General features: G+C 42.6%; 2 protein-coding genes across 3 annotated transcripts in view; one reads left to right on the plus strand and one right to left on the minus strand.

Moving 5' to 3' along the window:
• The window catches only part of LOC139444403 (inositol-tetrakisphosphate 1-kinase-like), a 57173-nt gene extending 48549 nt beyond the window's left edge, over positions 1-8624 (plus strand). Inside the window, exons 10-11 of the mRNA XM_071225374.1 lie at positions 95-263; positions 2366-8624. Of these exons, the coding sequence (XP_071081475.1) occupies positions 95-263; positions 2366-2715 (519 nt within the window). The 3' untranslated portion in view covers positions 2716-8624. The remainder of the gene's footprint in view (positions 1-94; positions 264-2365) is intronic.
• Positions 7823-14240, minus strand: LOC139444404 (uncharacterized). Of its 2 annotated transcripts, none has more exons than XM_071225375.1 (5): positions 14186-14240; positions 13711-13816; positions 13201-13298; positions 11316-11455; positions 7823-9897 (listed from the first exon to the last, which is right to left on the minus strand). In XM_071225375.1, the coding sequence occupies exons 2-5, from the start codon at positions 13757-13759 to the stop codon at positions 9750-9752; spliced, it is 435 nt and encodes a 144-aa protein (XP_071081476.1). In that variant the 5' UTR covers positions 13760-13816; positions 14186-14240; the 3' UTR covers positions 7823-9749. The 2 variants fall into 2 exon arrangements, with proteins under 2 accessions (XP_071081476.1, XP_071081477.1); XM_071225376.1 differs by having other exon boundaries at positions 14147-14192.
• Between the last annotated feature and the right edge of the window lie 5314 nt (positions 14241-19554).

A 19554-nucleotide genomic window follows, 5' to 3' on the forward strand; every position in this document is an offset into this window, starting at 1 on the left:
CAAACAAACAAACAACCAACAGTGTTGCCTGCACCCAGGGTTTTCATTCTCTAGACAGTGCCATTCTAACAATTATAAATATTCTTGTTCAAAGCTTGACAAGGCCGATATGGAGCGGTCTCCCCTGGAGCCAGATAAGGAGAAGCTGTGTGACCTTGGCAGTAAGATACGGCAAGTGTTCGACCATGACCTGTTTGGAGTGGACGTGATAATGGACTGCAACACAAAGAGATACGCAATCATCGACATCAACTCATTCCCAGGTAAGCAGAACACCTGTGTCCACCCACTTGTCGTAGCCACCTGTATCCACTCACTGGTGGTAGCCACCTGTATCCACCCACCTGTATCCACCCACCGGTTGTAGCCACCTGTATCCACCCACCAGTATCCACCCACCGGTCGTAGCCACCTGTATCCACCCACCGGTATCCACCCACCGGTCGTAGCCACCTGTATCCACCCACCAGTTGTAGCCACTTGTATCCGCCCACTGGTCGAGCCACCTGTATCCACCCACTGGTCGTAGCCACCTGTATCCACCAACTGGTCGTAGCCACCTGTATCCACCCACCGGTTGTAGCCACCTGTATCCACCCACCGGTTGTAGCCAGTTGTATCCGCCCACTGGTTGTAGCCACCTGTATCCACCCACTGGTCGTAGCCACCTGTATCCACCCATCGGTCGTAGCCACCTGTATCCACCCACCAGTTTCCACCCACCGGTCATAGCCACCTGTATCCACCCACCGGTATCCACCCACCGGTCGTAGCCACCTGTATCCACCCACTGGTCGTAGCCACCTGTATCCACCCACAGGTCGTAGCCACCTGTATCCACCCACCGGTTGTAGCCACTTGTATCCGCCCACCGGTCATAGCCACCTGTATCCACCCACTGGTCGTAGCCACCTGTATCCACCAACTGGTCGTAGCCACCTGTGTCCACCCACCAGTTGTAGCCACTTGTATCCGCCAAATGGTTGTAGCCACCTGTATCCACCCACCGGTCGTAGCCACCTGTATCCACCCATCGGTCGTAGCCACCTGTATCCACCCACCGGTCGTAGCCACCTGTATCCACCCACCAGTATCCACCCACCGGTCGTAGCCACCAGTATCCACCAACCGGTATCCACCCACCGGTCGTAGCCACCTGTATCCACCCACTGGTCGTAGCCACCTGTATCCACCCACAGGTCGTAGCCACCTGTATCCACCCACCGGTTGTAGCCACTTGTATCCGCCCACCGGTCGTAGCCACCTGTATCCACCCACTGGTCGTAGCCACCTGTATCCACCAACTGGTCGTAGCCACCTGTGTCCACCCACCAGTTGTAGCCACTTGTATCCACCCACCGGTCGTAGCCACCTGTATCCACCCACTGGCCGTAGCCACATGTCAAAGAACCCGTGATATAACTGGGATATTGTTCCAAGCGCTGTTACGCCAAACTCATCTTATGTCGTAATTTGTCTGTCTGTGAGTGAGTGAGCATGGTTTTTAACTCACATTAAGATACAACCACATTACTGTTAAAGTGGGATTTAACCCAAATATATTAATTGGAAGTGAATCCATGGCAAGTGATTGGCTAGTTGTTTCCTGATACTATGGGCGGGGCTTGTGTTGCAATACCTCGCTGAGCGATGTCACTGAGTTGTGTTAATGATTAAATAAACTCTCTCTGAATTTATTGTTGACATGTTTATTTATAATAATTGACCTTGAACTGTTTGCATTTATGGAGTTGTAAATGTAAAGACTTATGGCACTCTTTGTGTGAGCGTGCACGCTTTGCGTTAGTGTGCACGCTTTGCGTTAGTAAGCACACTGGTGTTAGTAAGCATGCTTTGTGTTAGTAAGCACGCTTTGCGCTAGTGTGAACGCTTTGTGTTAGTAAGCACACTGGTGTTAGTAAGCACGCTTTGTGTTAGTAAGCACGCTTTGCGTTAGTGTGAACGCTTTGTGTTAGTAAGCACACTGGTGTTAGTAAGCACGCTTTGTGTTAGTAAGCACGCTTTGTGTTAGTAAGCACGCTTTGTGTTAGTAAGCACACTGGTGTTAGTAAGCACACATGTGTTAGTAAGCACACAGGTGTTAGTAAGCACGCTTTGTGTTAGTAAGCACACTGGTGTTAGTAAGCACACTGGTGTTAGAAAGCACACTGGTGTTAGTAAGCACGCTTTGTGTTAGTAAGCACACTGGTGTTAGTAAGCACGCTTTGTGTTAGTAAGCACACTGGTGTTAGTAAGCACACAGGTGTTAGTAAGCACACTGCTGTATACATTTATAACTCCTTAAACTCAAAACATTAAAGTTATTTCTTAGCTCACTCACTGGTGTTTGTTTGTATGGCTTCAGGCTACGACGAGGTGGAGGACTTCCCCACTGTGCTCCTCCAATACTTGACAGAGAGGCTGGATGCCAAACCTTCGTCAACCACGCCAGACTCAAACGGGGACCAACGCTTGACCGGCGACCTTGACTGTGATTTGTCTTCCAGAAAGAGGCTCAAACCTGACCTTGAAGCTAATACAGAAACGAGTGAAAGAGTCAATGGAGAAGATACGTTAAATCATATAAAGACGTTGGAATCCATTAATGGCATCCACCCCTTTTCCAGTTCTCTGTTTCGAGGGAAGGAGAGCTCAGTGTGTTCAAATCGGCAGCTAAGTGACGAGTTTAACAGACACACGAACGGCCACCATTGACAAAGGGCTTTGCAAGGGGAGACAACTTTGTTCCCACCTGGATATCAAGGGTCGTCAGTGTCAACAATGACCAAACTGCGTTGTCTGCATGTCCAGATAGCACTTGTCCTCATCATTACTCCAGTGCAATGTTTGAGCCCAGAATTAAACCGCTACATTCTCAGTTTGACTGTATGTAGGTCTTTGATCAGCTTACTGTTTACAGAATGGTTACTTAATTCATAAATACTGTGATTATTTTATATTTCGGTGATTGGATATATTTTAGATACTTTAATGTTTGAAGGATGAGGATTAAGTTTTAAGCAAATATTGAATCAGTATTGATTTTCTGAAATGCTCTTTTAATCATTCAAATATGTCATTTTAAATGACATATTAAATGGATTAAAAGAGCATTTTGGAATTTAACAAACTTTTATATGGTATCCTGGCAACAGGTTTTTATCGAATTAACAGCATTATGGGAGAAAGGGGACCTCAACAAGGCAGAAAGCAGTAAATCGCTTCAGTTGTCACCTTGGTAACAGATGTATGAAAATTGTCCTATTAGTATATTAATTACTTCAAATTTGCTTGAATGGGTTATTGTAGTCTAATGTAGTCTATTGTACTCTAATGTACTCTAATGTAGTCTGATGTACTCTAATGTACTCTAATGTAGTCTGATGTAATCTCATGTTAAAGTTGTACCATGTTCACGCTTCATCTCAGATAATCCATATCACAGGATCTATAGCTTGTATCTACGAATACATTGATATTAGAGGGATGCTAGTCTGTTGTTACAGGGGATATTTGGCTGGAATGTCTTTGTTCATAGTGTCAAAAACAGAGCAACCCTTTTGGGGCAAACCTCCCCACAGTATCACAGTCATAACTTAGAATATTTTTTATAAGCCTGGCCCAATGAACTATTGTCAACCTTTTTCACAAGTCCTCAGAGCTTGTAGCTCTCTCTGCTGGAATGAGACACAAATGGTTTTTTCTATGTTTGCATTTGCTGTCAGTTTTATTCAGTTCTAATTTGTTGACTTCTTTCCCTGATGACCTGCCTGACCCCCATTCAGTCCTTGACCCCATTCTGTCCTTGATGACCTGTCCTTGACCTTGTTCTGTCCTTGATGACCTGTCCGTGACGACCTGTCCTTGACCCCCTTTTGTCCTTGACGACCTGTCCTTGACCCCCTTTTGTCCTCGACTGTTCTCTCCTTGGATTCTAGGCAGCTTTTCCCACGTCTCTGAACTCAAAGTTTTTGTATTGTCCACCAGACATATGATCTGTGGTCATGTTTTGTTTGTTTCTTTGTTGTTTAACGTCGCACGCATCAATATTTCAGCTATTGCTCCTTGGAGAGGTGCACTGATCCATTGACCGGGGTAATAATGATGATGATGATGATTATTATTATTATTATTGGCCATGTCAAACTACTATGATAGCCTCTCTGGTTAAAAAGCCTACCAAGGTTTAAAGAAATTCAAACTTGAACCGTAACATATATTCATAGGTAATACAATGATATTCCTCCTGGCCGTGAAGCACATGAAACATCTGTTTATATATACAAGGAACATATGATACAAATATTTCAAAAGAAATTTGAAAATGTACTTTGTACCCTCATCTGTCAGTAAACAATATGTTGGTATTTGTGATGAGAGTAGTTTGGGGTGTTGTGGATGGAGCATGGTGGCAAGTGTTGGTCTGACCCAGCTTAGTGCTGAGGTACAAGAGTGATATACCCTCAGTGAGGACAGACAGATAGTCTTGTTACTGTTCTATTAGGGGCAGTGGGGTGGCCACATGGTTGATGTGTTTGCTCCTCATGTCCAAGTCCTGGGTTTGATGCCTTGCATGGGTAAACTGTGTGAAGCCCATTCTTGGTGTCCCCAGTCTTGCAATATTGCTTAGAACTGCATAAACTTCCTATTTGTATCATTTGTTTGATGACTATTATGTTTTTCTATAAAGATAGGTAAGACACTTGATTGTCTGAGAGTAATTGTGCACTGTGGATGGGGACGACTTCTGGGGTTGACATTTACTGGTTTGTAACGTGTCAGATCTACATGTCCTAAGACCGACGCCTGGAAGCTTCATACCAAATATACATTGATATATATCAGCTTGTCGTTAGCCAATGAGAGACATGTACATACTGCTTGCTTGCTTCTGTAGGTGCCTACTGCATATGGTAGGTGTCTACTGTATATTGAGTCAACTATATCTACTGTACATAGGAAACAGGCCAGCTGTGTAGAAGTTGTAACTGAGGATTAAACCGTAATGGATTCACCAGTGTGGTTCTAGGGCTGGGGTCCGGGATGTGATTGTAACAGTGTATTTGGTTGTAAACTTGGTTGAACTAATTCCTGTTGCAGTTGAACGATTGTCACCAGCAGAGCCCGCCTGACAGGGGATTGTAAACATGTATTGTACATCTTCAAATGTTACAGTGTTTCACATATATATGTCATTGCTTATAATTATATATATGGCATATTAACGAAACAAGAATCAATGCTGAGCTGATGAAACAGCTGGGAGGTTTCATGTGAACTACGTGTTTATATATCCCTGAACCCATGGGTGAAGCGAGTGTGATGTATATATACATATATACATGTTTATCCCAGAACAGCCAGGCCTACTGCTTCTGTGTATAACAATGTAGTATAATGTTCTACAATATGCATCATCTGCTAGGTAGATATCATGATAGCCTACATGCTTTAATAACATAGCTTGCTTTGTCAGTCTCTGCTTCCTGATATCTCAGATAGGATTAATCTCTGTTGGATCATGACCTGATAATCATCTATACTGCTCAAAAGAAGTTAAAGAACCCACAATTTTTCCATATTACTTTTGTTAATCTGTCAGGTCATGTCATGTCAGTTTAACTTCTTAATAGGACAGAATTAAATTGTTTGATGGGCATTACTTAGAAGTTGACGGATGACAAGATAGACACAATTTTATGGATAACAATTTTGACAACGGTATAAGGATCTATACAGAAACGTCGCTTTTCATGGTATTAAAGAAGTTGTTATCAATAAAATTGTGTCTATCAGGACAGAATTGTTTGTTAGGGTGGACCATGACCAGATGATTGTGTTTCTTCTGTGTTTGTTTGTGAATTATCGTCTATGTCGGGGATATAGGATTGCTTGCTTACCTCACACACACACGTAAGGGTATGGTCACAACAAAATATAGATTTGTTTGTCAGACTTTATGACCTGGCTAAAATGCGACAAAATTAGCTCCTGGTAAAAAATGGCTCCCTCCCAAGGTTCTGAGAGGGAAAGAAGCCTCCGAACTGCATGAAGCCTGGAGAGGAGATCATTGTACAAAAGTCTTGGCCAGTAAGTACAGTCTGTTTGACATCAAATGAGAACGATGAATCTGAATTTTGTTTATTTTAAGACCCATGACGGATGAAGTTCTTTAAGAAACTATCATGTAATTTTGTATAGAAATGTGTACATGACACGTAGGGGGGACAAACCGTGGAAGGCACGTTGCAGTTATTTTGCAATTCATCGTTCTCATTTGGCGTCAAACAGACTGTACCTGTATAATGTACATACATCTATGGGAGAAACAGTTGATGGCTATTTCTAATCAGGAATTTGTCATAAACAAGAACATTGCTACCATTTGACTTTGAACAACCAAACACTTGATAAACAGACAGATTAATTTGTTGTGTCCTGCATGGAGTCTTGAGGTTGCCTTCTGTTTCTGTAGGTAGTTTACTTTACTGGCATGTGTTAGTGGTGTAATGAACACATCTCAACAAGCAATAAACACATAGTTATTTTTTCATCAGTGCACTTGCATGTTGTGGTGTGAAACGTGTGACCTGGTGAACCTACTGGCATAGTTGGCTAGTAAGTCCCATATATGAATGTGTTCCATTGCAAGGTTCACAGTTGATTTTAAGTTCTATTTATTGCAGTGATTGACATGTTTATCAGTTGATTCCTTGATTCTTCTCTTTGATTGCCAGCACAATTTACCCATATTACTTTAGCTTCTCTTTGTATGCAGACTATATTCGAATATCGTGTCATACGGAATTCAGGTGTGTAGATGAATAGGCTGTCTATTGATAAACGTCACAGTTAGAATTACTATTTTATTAGTGTGTATGTTTCTGAATCAGGGTAATTGAAAATGTTTGGGACCAACAACTGTGACATATCCAGACATCTATGCTTGACATGTCATCAGATTGTGACAAGAGCCAGGTTAAGTGATCCAGACATTTCTACTGTATGGGTAACCAAGTCAGCAAGCCTGACCACCCGGTCCCATTAGTCGCCTGTTACGATAAGCATAGTCGCCTCTTCCGGCAAGCATGGGTTGCTGAAGACCTGTTCTACCCCAGATCTTTATGGGTTTTGTCTGGTTTGAGTGTGAATTGTGTGAGGCTTGTGGCACAAGCTACACAATGTACTGATACCTTGAAAGTGCCCCTATTGTACATGCCACCCCTCGTAACTATCACGGATCTGTTACAGGGCTCCCCCAGTGTAGTCATCTTCATTGTTCTGTTATTCCGTCTTTGGCAGTTGCAACTTCAGGGAACCACTTGTGTTACCCAAATAATAACAGTAGCTGCGAAATGTTCACCTTTATTTGTTTAAGAAACTGTACAATGGTGAAAGGAGTAGTGAATGTGAACATGGTAATGTAGGTCTCATTTGATGAAACTTAGAACACAGTATTTCATGTATGAAGATATTTCACTCATAGAGAGTATGACAACACGGTTGAACAGAGTTCTATTCAGTGCAGACTTTGTGTGAGAAACTTTAAACTAGTGAATAAAATGAATGTATTTGTGAAGTGTGCACCAGATATGCAGTAATTGATGAGATTGGCTCCCTCTTCCTGTTCACTATCACCATTATTGATACATCTGATAAACTTGTGTATTAAAAAGAATAATATCCTAATGAACGAGTGTATTAATAAGAATTATATCCTAATGAACTAGTGTATTAATAAGAATTATAACCTTATGAACTAGTGTATTAAAAAGTATAAGATCCCAATGATGAACTATTATATCCTAATGAACTAGTGTATTAATAAGAATTATAACCTTATGAACTAGTGTATTAAAAAGTATAAGATCCCAATGATGAACTATTATATCCTAATGAACTAGTGTATTTATAAGAATTATAACCTTATGAACGAGTGTATTAATATAAAAATTATATCCTTATGAACGAGTGTATTAATAAGAATAAGATCCCAATGATGAACTGGTGTATAAATAAGAATTATAATCTAATGAACTAGTATATTAATATAAAAATTATATCCTTATGAACTAGTGTATTAATAAGAATAAGATCCCAATGATGAACTGGTGTATTATAAAGACCAATGTCCCAATGATGAAGCGTGAAGAATATCCTAATGAGCACATTTCTGATTTTAGTTAGTATATCATTAGACATGTGACTTGGTTCAATCCAATGACCTAATGACTCGGATTACTGTGTTTTGTGTACTATATGAAATAGGTATGTAGATATGTATGCACGGTTGCTGCTTTTCAAAAATGCACAATGTACAGAGTATAAGAGAGGCATCGTTGGTATCAGTGTTGAACTAGACAGCGGTTAATACAATCATTCAAATCACTTACGCTGAATCATGACTGTCACCTCTATTAAGCATTCCTCTATTCAATGTCTTAGGCTTTCATTTTTAAACATTAATTGTTGAATTTTCTGTATCTTTGTCACTGGCATTTTACTGCTTTGTTCATTGATTTCAAAGTTATTTTATTGCAACTTTGTGTTTTCAAATGATATAATATAAGTATTTATATCTATGTTAATTTTGTGTAATGATGCATTTGATACTATATTCCTGTTTCATACTTCTCATGCATTGCCTTGGCATAGTAAAATTTTGTTTTTTAATGAAACAAGCCTCTGAATTATTTATTGTAAAAGTACACACAAGCATGACAACACGAAGCATGACAACACTGGGCAAGAGTTCTGTTCCATCCTCAAACCAATGCCCGGAAGCTGGAACAGGCATACCAAGAAAGCTGCAGAACTCTTCTTTCTACATACTAACATACACACTTTTTACACATATTTCATCCAGAGAAGGGACATTTTTACATGTCCGAAAACCTCTCCACATGTTGACATCTTTGATGGCCATCTAGGCTCTGAGTAGATCACAGAACTGTTCCACATCTTTGATGGCCATCTAGGCTCTGAGTAGATCACAGAACTGTTCCACATGTTGACATCTTTGATGGCCATCTAGGCTCTGAGTAGATCACAGAACTGTTCCACATGCTTTATGGCCATCTAGGCTCTGAGTAGTTCACAGAACTGTTCCACATGTTGACATCTTTGATGGCCATCTAGGCTCTGAGTAGATCACAGAACTGTTCCACATGCTTTATGGCCATCTAGGCTCTGAGTAGTTCACAGAACTGTTCCACATGTTTGATGGCCATCTAGGCTCTGAGTAGATCACAGAACTGTTCCACATCTTTGATGGCCATCTAGGCACTGGGATCACACAACAGTTCAAGATGTTTGATGGCCTTCAGGCTCTGAGCAGATCACAGAACTGTTCTACATGTTTGATGGCCATCTAGGTTCTGAGCAGATCACAGAACTGTTCTACATGTTTGATGGCCATCTAGGTTCTGAGCAGATCACAGAATGGTTCCACATGCTTGATGGCAATCTAGGCTCTGAGCAGATCACAGAACTGTTCCACATCCCGATGGCCATCTAGGCTCTGAGCAGATCACAGAACTGTTCTACATGTTTGATGGCCATCTAGGCTCTGAGCAGATCACAGAACTGTTCTACATGTTTGATGGCCATCTAGGCTCTGAGCAGATCACAGAACTGTTCCACATGTTTGATGGCCATCTAGGCACTGGGATCACACAACAGTTAAAGATGTTTGATGGCCGTCTTGGCTCTGAGCAGATCACAGAACTGTTCCACATCCCGATGGCCATCTAGGCTCTAAGCAGATCACAGAACTGTTCCACATGTTTGATGGCAATCCCAGGCTGGACAGGGTGTCTGTACGTACACAGCAGAATGCCATGAGGAAGGTTGCTGACGATCAGGCCCTCTGTATTCCCCGGTGAGGTTGCATAGACACTGTTGCAGAAAGAGAGAAGATCTAGACGCATTTGTCCTTAATGCTTTTACCACGTTTATAATATTAAATACATTCCTTAAATGTTGAAATTACTGCTTTCATTTTTCAAAAAAATGTTTTGGTATCCGTGTCACTTTTGAGGAAATTGCAACAGTAGACACTCCCCCATTAACAACACGTGGCTAAGTTACTCCAACCATACCTGCAACAGTCGACACCTGGCTACAGTACTCCAACCATACCTGCAACAGTCGACACCTGGCTACAGTACTCCCACCATACCTGCAACGGTCGACACCTGGCTACAGTACTCCCACCATACCTGCAACAGTCAACACCTGGCTACAGTACTCCCACCATACCTGCAACAGTCGACACCTGGCTACAGTACTCCCACCATACCTGCAACGGTCGACACCTGGCTACAGTACTCCCACCATACCTGCAACAGTCGACACCTGGCTACAGTACTCCCACCATACCTGCAACGGTCGACACCTGGCTACAGTACTCCCACCATACCTGCAACAATCGACACCTGGCTACAGTACTCCCACCATACCTGCAACAGTCGACACCTGGCTACAGTACTCCCACCATACCTGCAACAGTCGACACCTGGCTACAGTACTCCCACCATACCTGCAACGGTCGACACCTGGCTACAGTACTCCCACCATACCTGCAACAGTCAACACCTGGCTACAGTACTCCCACCATACCTGCAACAGTCGACACCTGGCTACAGTACTCCCACCATACCTGCAACGGTCGACACCTGGCTACAGTACTTCAACCATACCTGCAACAGTCGACACCTGGCTACAGTACTCCCACCATACCTGCAACGGTCGACACCTGGCTACAGTACTCCCACCATACCTGCAACAGTCGACACCTGGCTACAGTACTCCCACCATACCTGCAACAGTCGACACCTGGCTACAGTACTCCCACCATACCTGCAACAGTCGACACCTGGCTACAGTACTCCCACCATACCTGCAACAGTCGACACCTGGCTACAGTACTCCCACCATACCTGCAACAGTCGACACCTGGCTACAGTACTCCCACCATACCTGCAACAGTCGACACCTGGCTACAGTACTCCCACCATACCTGCAACAGTCGACACCTGGCTACAGTACTCCCACCATACCTGCAACGGTCGACACCTGGCTACAGTACTCCCACCATACCTGCAACAGTCGACACCTGGCTACAGTACTCCCACCATACCTGCAACAGTCGACACCTGGCTACAGTACTCCCACCATACCTGCAACAGTCGACACCTGGCTACAATACTCCCACCATACCTGCAACAGTCGACACCTGGCTACAGTACTCCCACCATACCTGCAACAGTCGACACTTGGCTACAGTACTCCCACCATACCAACAATGTGTTCACCTGCAGTAAGTCTTCTGGTACACTTTAAACTCCATTGTCTTCCCACCCCTTGTTGAGATCGTGAACCCGGCCTCAAGGATGCCCTCTGTGTGCTGGCTAGATGGAGAACGAAACACGGGCAGAAACTGCTGAAGATCGGCCTGCAAATGAAACACTATAGTAGCACCGCCAACAAATTTTAATAAGTATGATCACTTTTAGATTAAAGAAAACAGTGTTATCACTATTCCCCGACATGGGGCACATTAGAATATTGTTTGTTCATATAGTAGTGAATATTAACTATAAAAAAGTCATATAAAGCCTTAAAAAGAGATAGCCACTAAAGCTGCTTTATTTCATCAGGAAAAATTCATGAAATAAGAAATGAAGAAACACAAAAGGCCCCTTCTATGAACAAAATAACTCCGTCTTGAAAAGTATCTCTTAGATAAGCTAACTTCAGTTGTTTTTGGCCCATTGTGCACACGATGCACCAAATCAAGGGCCAGAACTCTGTAAACAAAAAAATTATAGGACCAATTTTCGAACTCTGTCTTGATAAGTATCTCTTTGATAAATATGCAAACTTTAATTTGAGTAACTTCAGTTTCTCTGAAAACTTGCCCTTATTGCAAGCAGTATGCTTTTAGTTGCAAAGCATGGAGCAAGGGCCATAACTCTCCAAAAAGATAAATGAGGGGACACATTTTCAAACTCGGTCTTAACAAGTATCTCTTAGATAAGCATGCAAACTTTCATTCATGTAACTTCGGTAGTTCCTGAGAAAACTTGTCCCCATTGCACACACTATGCACTAAGTTCAAAAGCACAAAGCAAGGGCCATAACTCTTAAAAATGAATTTATGACACCAATGTTGGAACTCCTGTGAGGTCATGACCATTAAAATCAGTGTGCAACATTTCATTTCTCTGACTTAAATAGCTTTTTTTTGGGAAGTGGACGGACATACTCCATTCCTATACCCCCCCTCCCCACTTCCAGGATGGGGATAATAATGGCTGGTTCATTTGTTGTCAGCAATATTCTACCTGCATGTATATAACAGCCACCCCTACATATCCCAGTCATTCATACAATTTATAAAGAACAAAGACTCTATAACAGCCTCAGCGTGATACTGTACAAAGTTAAAGTTGTTATTCTTGCTTCCCTTCAATTGTATCAAATCATGAATTCACACATCTATTATGAAATGTGAAACAATGACACAGTGTTGTCTGTCTTGCAGAGAAAAAACCCAAGATCTACTGAAGGAACTGGAATGATAGTGTTCACCGCTACAGCAAGTGAATGTAAATGCACAAGTACCATAATTCTAATTGATACGTGTATAACATTTTGCACCTTGTGGAGGAATTTATCCATTAGCATCAAAATAAATTATCAATATCCCCTAAATCTGCAGCCATACAAAGAAAACTGTTCGATGTCACTTGTCTTTGTAAAATTCTATAATAAAAGACCAAAACAGCATTAATTTGGGGATCACAACCTGTGTTTGTTTCTCAACTGATCAAGTTATTTCAAGTGCTTCACAGAGGTGTCAAGTCTTATTCAATTGGCCAACTATTATCCATGTTTATTCAACATATCCATTGCATTATATAACAAAGAAAACACAATCCACAGAGTATCAGTTAAGAAGAGTGAGACAGTCAAGAGATGAGTACAAGCCAGAGCCTAGTGCTTCTGTACAGGAGACATGGTGGAGGGGTTACGACCATCGAGGGGCTGAGACTGCTGTGTGGAAAAGGCTCTGTCTCCACTCCTCATGTGACATGCAACACACAGTGCGACTCGGGATCTATTTTGCCCATGGGCCTCCCTACCTCGGCAACAAGACATTGATAACTACACTATAACACTCCTGATAGAAGCTACCTGTTCTAGAGCGTCCAGGTCCCCGTGCGTGTAGATGGGCACTCCATGTTGGGCTGAGAGACATACTCCACTCACTATGCCAGCACTCAGGAGGTTACCTGCAGTATTTGACATAGGCATCAATTATAGTCATTAGAAATATATACACACAAACTGGTAACTCGAAATGTCTTGCTTAATCGCATTTTCAGATCTTTCTTCATAGTTGAAAATGATTGTTTTCTTGCGATCATATATATATTATTGTATGGCTGTGAGTGTAACAAATTGTCCTGTGGCAAAGAAAGGGTTAACAGGCAGGCACATTCAGACTGAAATTCTTGTATGTTGTGAAGGAAAATACAACGATGAGGACCTGTTGCCATGAAGACAGGACAACACAGCATTTAATAACCCTTTCTCAACTATCCATTTGTTTAACGTTTTAATCATGTTTATTTGTACTAATGGATCTAAGTATTCAGCCTAGAATTATCCAGGGTTAACTTCCTGATTGTTGAAAAGACATACTCTTGACGAAGGCGTCCCAAGTTGGCACGGGGCTCGTCTCAGATGCCATGGCGTCACTAGATTCACGACTTCACCTGGTTGACGCCGCCATGACCATATATGAAGACTGAAAGTGACAGAGAATTTGATAATATAACCAACATTGTGTGGTGTCTGGAGTCGTTCCAAGTTACTAAAACATCCAATTACATTCTAATGATTTTCCGGAATCGTTAACGTTATTTAAATTCTAACAAATGTTATATTTGGGATAACACTTTCTGAGTAAAGTAGATTCTCGTACGAGTATATCGTCGTATGTCCCAAATATAACATTTGTTACATTTGACCACTTTCTAAATGGCATTGTGTGTTCATTTAAAATCTATGTTGGACAGAACTCCATTGATGAATTGACAACCCTGACAATTAATTCAAATTTCTGGAATAAACGCACTTATTACTTCTCTGCAACTTTTAAACACAGTTCACTTACAACGATGTGAGGGTGTTGATTCAGAAGTTAGCTCAAGCTCCTCACAGCGATAGCCCGTTCGCGGAGCTCTCTATACCATACCGGGGTGTAACGAAAGTGTCACGCGCTGGGAAGGAGCTTGTTACCTGAATAATGGGACGCAACTCTTAATAAACATATTTGTCGTTATCGCAGTAATGGTACCGGTATAATTTGTTATTGTTTGTTCGAAACCCTCAGTCGTCAAGCGACACCATATTTTTTTAAATATGATCAGATAGTAGTATATATTTTGAGAGTTTTATTAGTTTAGATTTTTACTGAATTAAATATTCAGTCAAGTATGTTTTAAACATTATACGTCACACTTCAGCTCTCCTAATTCTCTGTTTCAGCTTACTGCATGAGTACTTTGCCACAGCTAAATTATCAACAGCATAAACACAATATACCTACAAATCCTAGGAATACGTACAAACAATAAAATATCATCAAAAGACCAACCTTTAGAAATGAATCCCAAAGTACACAAATCAAACACAACAATTGGTCTACCACAACGTCCAATGCTATATGTGTGTTCGACAGTAACATCAAATGTGACTTAAAAACTGAAGTAAAAATCTAAACTAATAAAACTCGGTTCCCGGCATTGGAACTATGGCAAAGTACTCATGCAGTAAGCTGAAACAGAGAATTAGGAGAGCTGAAGTGTGAAGTATAATGTTTAAAACATACTTGACTGAATATTTAATTCAGTAAAAATCTAAACTAATAAAACTCTCAAATTATATACAACTATCTGATCCTGTCACATATTATGCCAAAGTAACCTTACAAAGCAGAATTAAATAATGAAAATAAAAAATTGATAAGGATGTTCGATTTTTCGTTACCTTTAATGATCGTAAATGAATGTTGTTTCACGCCGTCCGGGTGCCATAGCACACATCACACCTGTTACACATTGTATCCGTCCGTTCCCACGAGTGTGGGGTTTCTTATCGTTAAAAAATCGGAATATATTTATATTGTTTTCTGTTAGCAGTGTTAATTTCATGTAAATTATAAATCTGTGTTACCTGTATGTCTGACCGCATAAAATTGTTGGAAGCGAACGCGTAAATCTGTTGAGGCATATCGATCCACGGTAATGTTAACTGAAATCTTAAATTTACCGATTCCGTAGTCATGATAATATACCTCCTAGTTAATGTATCTCATGATTTATTTGAGACGCCTGGGCAGTCTCAGGACGAAGCTGGAGGCACGGGTGGCCATGTCGTCCATGGCGCCGCCCCTCCCTGTACAGAGAGGTGCGCCCTGATTGTATTTCAGGGTTTGTCAGCACCAACCCGTGGTTGCTGGTTCCATCTGAGTATTAAGCCTCGAGGACCGGCATCATTGCGGGATGTCCTTGGCTGAGACGCTGTGATATAACGGAACGGTGTTAAACTCATTCTTCTACCAGTGTTTCTCTATCTCGTCATGTTGTATAACATGGTCTGGCGTGTGTGAGATGTGTTTGTTATCAGGATAAGTCATCCTACACGCTGCCACGTGTCCTTTCTAATCTTAATCTGGAATCCGGAGTGTGATGGGGAACAGCTCGACAACAGCTGTGAAGGTAGGATGTGTCCGGTTACCAGGGGAATGCGGATGAGGCAAGTCTTGTGAGGACACATTCCACTTCAGAACTAAAGCTGGCAGTTCTGTTAGGTGTCGGCATTTCATGCTTATCGTCTCCAGGGCAGGATAGGGTCACATGCTGGACATGATGACGTCGCGATCAAGATTACAGCACTTATATAGCGGCGTGCATTCAAATGTGCGTACGTACGTGCGTGTGTGTGTGTGTGTGTGTGTGTGTGTGCTTGTACTAGTACTGACTACTGTCGGATGTTGACTCTGAAGATGTGGCCAAGGGATGAAATCAACCCTCCGCTCTGTCCACTTGAGGCGATGCTCGACACAGGAGGCTTCTAACATCGGAGTCAGGTGGGCAGACTCTGGTATTCGTAGGATTGCGCGTCATCGTACGAGGACGACGTTGGAGTTGCTCATAATATTAATCACTGGTTTGCCTGACCCAGACCCGGTTATTCCCTCCCTCACTCACTCACTGGCTCCTTCCCTCCCTCACTCGCTTACTCATTCATTCGCTCACTCCTTACCTCCCTCACTAGCTCTTTCCCTCCCCCACTCACTCGTTCCTTCCCTCCATCACTCACTCCCACCCACCCCCACACACACTCACTCCCACTCACTCGCTCCATCCTTCCCTCACTCACTCACTCACTCACTCGGTCTCGCTCACTGTCAAGCTCATTAGTAATATCATAATACCTCTGGAGAAGGTGAAACAGTTTTGGAAGTGGGAACGGCGTATCTTTCGTATGTCATCGATGATTAAATATGACCGGTTCCCGTGTGTGTGGGAGAGGCTGATATAGACGAGTTACAACGCACCATGCATCTGTGAGCAGAAGATGTGTCCGCCATTATAACAGCCAGTGTTAGAATACCATCAACTCCAAACACGCGTCCTTGTCAGATCCACAAGAAAATTTGGTCCACTTTCTTTTCATAACACACTCACCCATGACAAATATTATGGATACATTACGTTGTGTAAATAGCTTCACTCTTATAAATATGTTAGGTGTATTTAACACACGGCGTCGACCTTCCCCAACAAGACGAGCACTTCCATAAACATCAAGGGCGACAACTCTTCCACGACTGGTGCTGACAACACTAGCACCAATTCCCCTGACGCACTTGACGTGGTTTCATTGACAAATTCATTTATCAATAGTTCCACTTTACTTTTATGATGATGTAGGATATTATGAATGTCAACTGTGTCTCCCTAGACATCGTTATTGCTTTGACATTTAAATCCGTGTTTCATGTCTGCGTGCCTTCCAGCTAACGCCGGTTTCTTGTTCACTAATTACTGCTATACGACCCGTGTTTGTCTTCCATCTCTGTTTTAAAATTAAAAACTAACTAACCAACAAAGCATGTGTCTGCCGACCAGTCCACATCGTCTCCAGTGTTTCCACATCTGATGGACGGTCTTAGTATCCTTCACAATAGAGCCGCCAACCAGCCAGACATCCTCGAGTATCCAAAGTATTCTATCTCTATCTATTCTGATAATACCCTTGACCCATTCCCAACAAAAATTTCATTTCGGAATTTCTCGAGCACACTTTTTAACAGTGAAGAGGGCGGTATGACTTAATTGAATCAATGTGATTGACGAAGGTATGAGGGTGAATGCTTAACGTTTTCCCACCAAGAATACCAATAAACAGAACTTCCTTTGTGAAGAATTCGCAGCGGTGTCTGCTTCGGTTGAAGTAGGAAACGTAAAAAAAATATTTTTTATTGGCAATAAAATGACTGAAAGGCAGGAGTTAGAGTGATGCGTCGATCCCATAGAAACAGTTTCGTTTTTAGCTTTAACACTGACGCAGCACAGGATTTCTCTCGCGCATGCGTGTACTCTGATTGGACTAATTCTTGTGGCGTGACTTCCGAATACCGCTAAAAACAGAGCGATAGCAGCGACTGGGTCCTGATTGTTTATCAATATAGAATGGAGATATGATACACCTGGTAGTCAAAGAGGTCTTCTGGTATAAGTCTCAGCCTTTTCCTTTACCAATAAATGACGTTGTTCTCACATGTCTCACTATTTTGAAGCATACAACCGTTATTGTAAGACCAAATGCAAAATTCCTACGAGTAGCAATGTTTGGCAATATTCAACACGGAGATTTGGCCACGACGTTCAACTTCAGCTTCAAGTACATCGATGATCTGACATCGTTCAATAACAGCCATATAGGCAGCTACCTTCCACTGATTTACCCACTTGAACTAGAAATAAATGATACTTATGAAACTGTCTCATCTGTTCCGTATTTTGATGCATATACGATTCAAAGTGACACAAAATAAGAGCAAAATTGCAAGGCAAGAGAGATGACTACATCTTTCCAAAAGTCCCTTTTCCCTTATGTCGAGCAGTGGTCCAGCATCTTCAGCCTTTGGTGTCTACATTTCGCAACTTTTCAGGTACAAAAGCAGTATCTTTCTTCAACGATTCCAAAGAGCGAAAATTGACATTAAAAGTTCTTTAATCACCGTAACAACATTCAAGGCCTTAGTAAAACCTTTGAAATTCTTTACGTAGACACGAGGAATACATTTCATAATTCCACGCATCAAACCAAAATGATGTCCGATGTAATTCCCTATTCTTAGTTTCACCATGTTTACATGTGTACCATGTGTTTGTTCAGACGAACACTTGTCTTTCCTTTGCATGTGTTTGTGACCGGTAGAGGTCCCTTTACGCGAACACCTGTTATCAACACTACTTGATATTGATTCATATACACATTCTTATGGTATAAACGGAATCGAACAATGGACTGCGATTTTAGTTTGAGGTTTGTTGCTTGGATTTACAAATAGGGACTACTTTCTCCCTGTCGTTTTTAGTCAAGACTTGTAAATGTCTTTTCTTGAGTCAGGCAACAAAGTGGCAACTGTATCCTGATTTTAGTCGACTTCACGGTAAGACAAGCAGGGGGTACCGAGGACCTATTCTACCCGTGAATCCCAACGGGGAGTCAAGCATGGGGTACCGGGGATCTATTCTTCCCGTGACTCACCACGGTGACAAGCATGGGGTACCGGGGATCTATTCTTCCCGTGACTCACCACGGTAAGACAAGAATGGGGTACCGGGGACCTATTCTGCCCGTGAACCCCAACGGAGAGTCAAGCATGGGGTACCGGGGACCTATTCTGCCCGTGACTCACTACGGTGACAAGCATGGGGTACCGGGGATCTATTCTTCCCGTGACTCCCCATGGTAAGACAAGCATGGGGTACCGGGGACCTATTCTGCCCGTGACTCACTACGGTGACAAGCATGGGGTACCGGGGACCTATTCTGCCCGTGACTCCCCACGGTGACAAGCATGGGGTACCGGGGATCTATTCTTCCCGTGACTCACCACGGTGACAAGCATGGGGTACCGGGGATCTATTCTTCCCGTGACTCACCACGGTAAGACAAGAATGGGGTACCGGGGACCTATTCTGCCCGTGAACCCCAACGGAGAGTCAAGCATGGGGTACCGGGGACCTATTCTGCCCGTGACTCACTACGGTGACAAGCATGGGGTACCGGGGATCTATTCTTCCCGTGACTCCCCATGGTAAGACAAGCATGGGGTACCGGGGACCTATTCTGCCCGTGACTCACTACGGTGACAAGCATGGGGTACCGGGGACCTATTCTGCCCGTGACTCCCCACGGTGACAAGCATGGGGTACCGGGGACCTATTCTGCCCGTGACTCACT

Source organism: Haliotis cracherodii, unplaced genomic scaffold (genome assembly GCF_022045235.1).
Source record: "Haliotis cracherodii isolate W230 unplaced genomic scaffold, xgHalCrac1.p SCAF_5, whole genome shotgun sequence".
Taxonomy (NCBI): domain Eukaryota; kingdom Metazoa; phylum Mollusca; class Gastropoda; order Lepetellida; family Haliotidae; genus Haliotis; species Haliotis cracherodii.

What these genes read in the sequence shown, in the direction of transcription:
- LOC139444404 (XM_071225375.1), bottom strand. Translation starts at nt 13,759, where the DNA reads ATGGCATCTGAGACGAGCCCCGTGCCAACTTGGGACGCCTTCGTCAAG. An exon ending in TTGGGACGCCTTCGTCAAGA is followed by an intron (nt 13,299 to 13,710) that starts GTATGTCTTTTC and finishes CAAATACTGCAG; the next exon opens with GTAACCTCCTGAGTGCTGGC. An exon ending in ACCTGGACGCTCTAGAACAG is followed by an intron (nt 11,456 to 13,200) that starts GTAGCTTCTATC and finishes TTTCATTTGCAG; the next exon opens with GCCGATCTTCAGCAGTTTCT.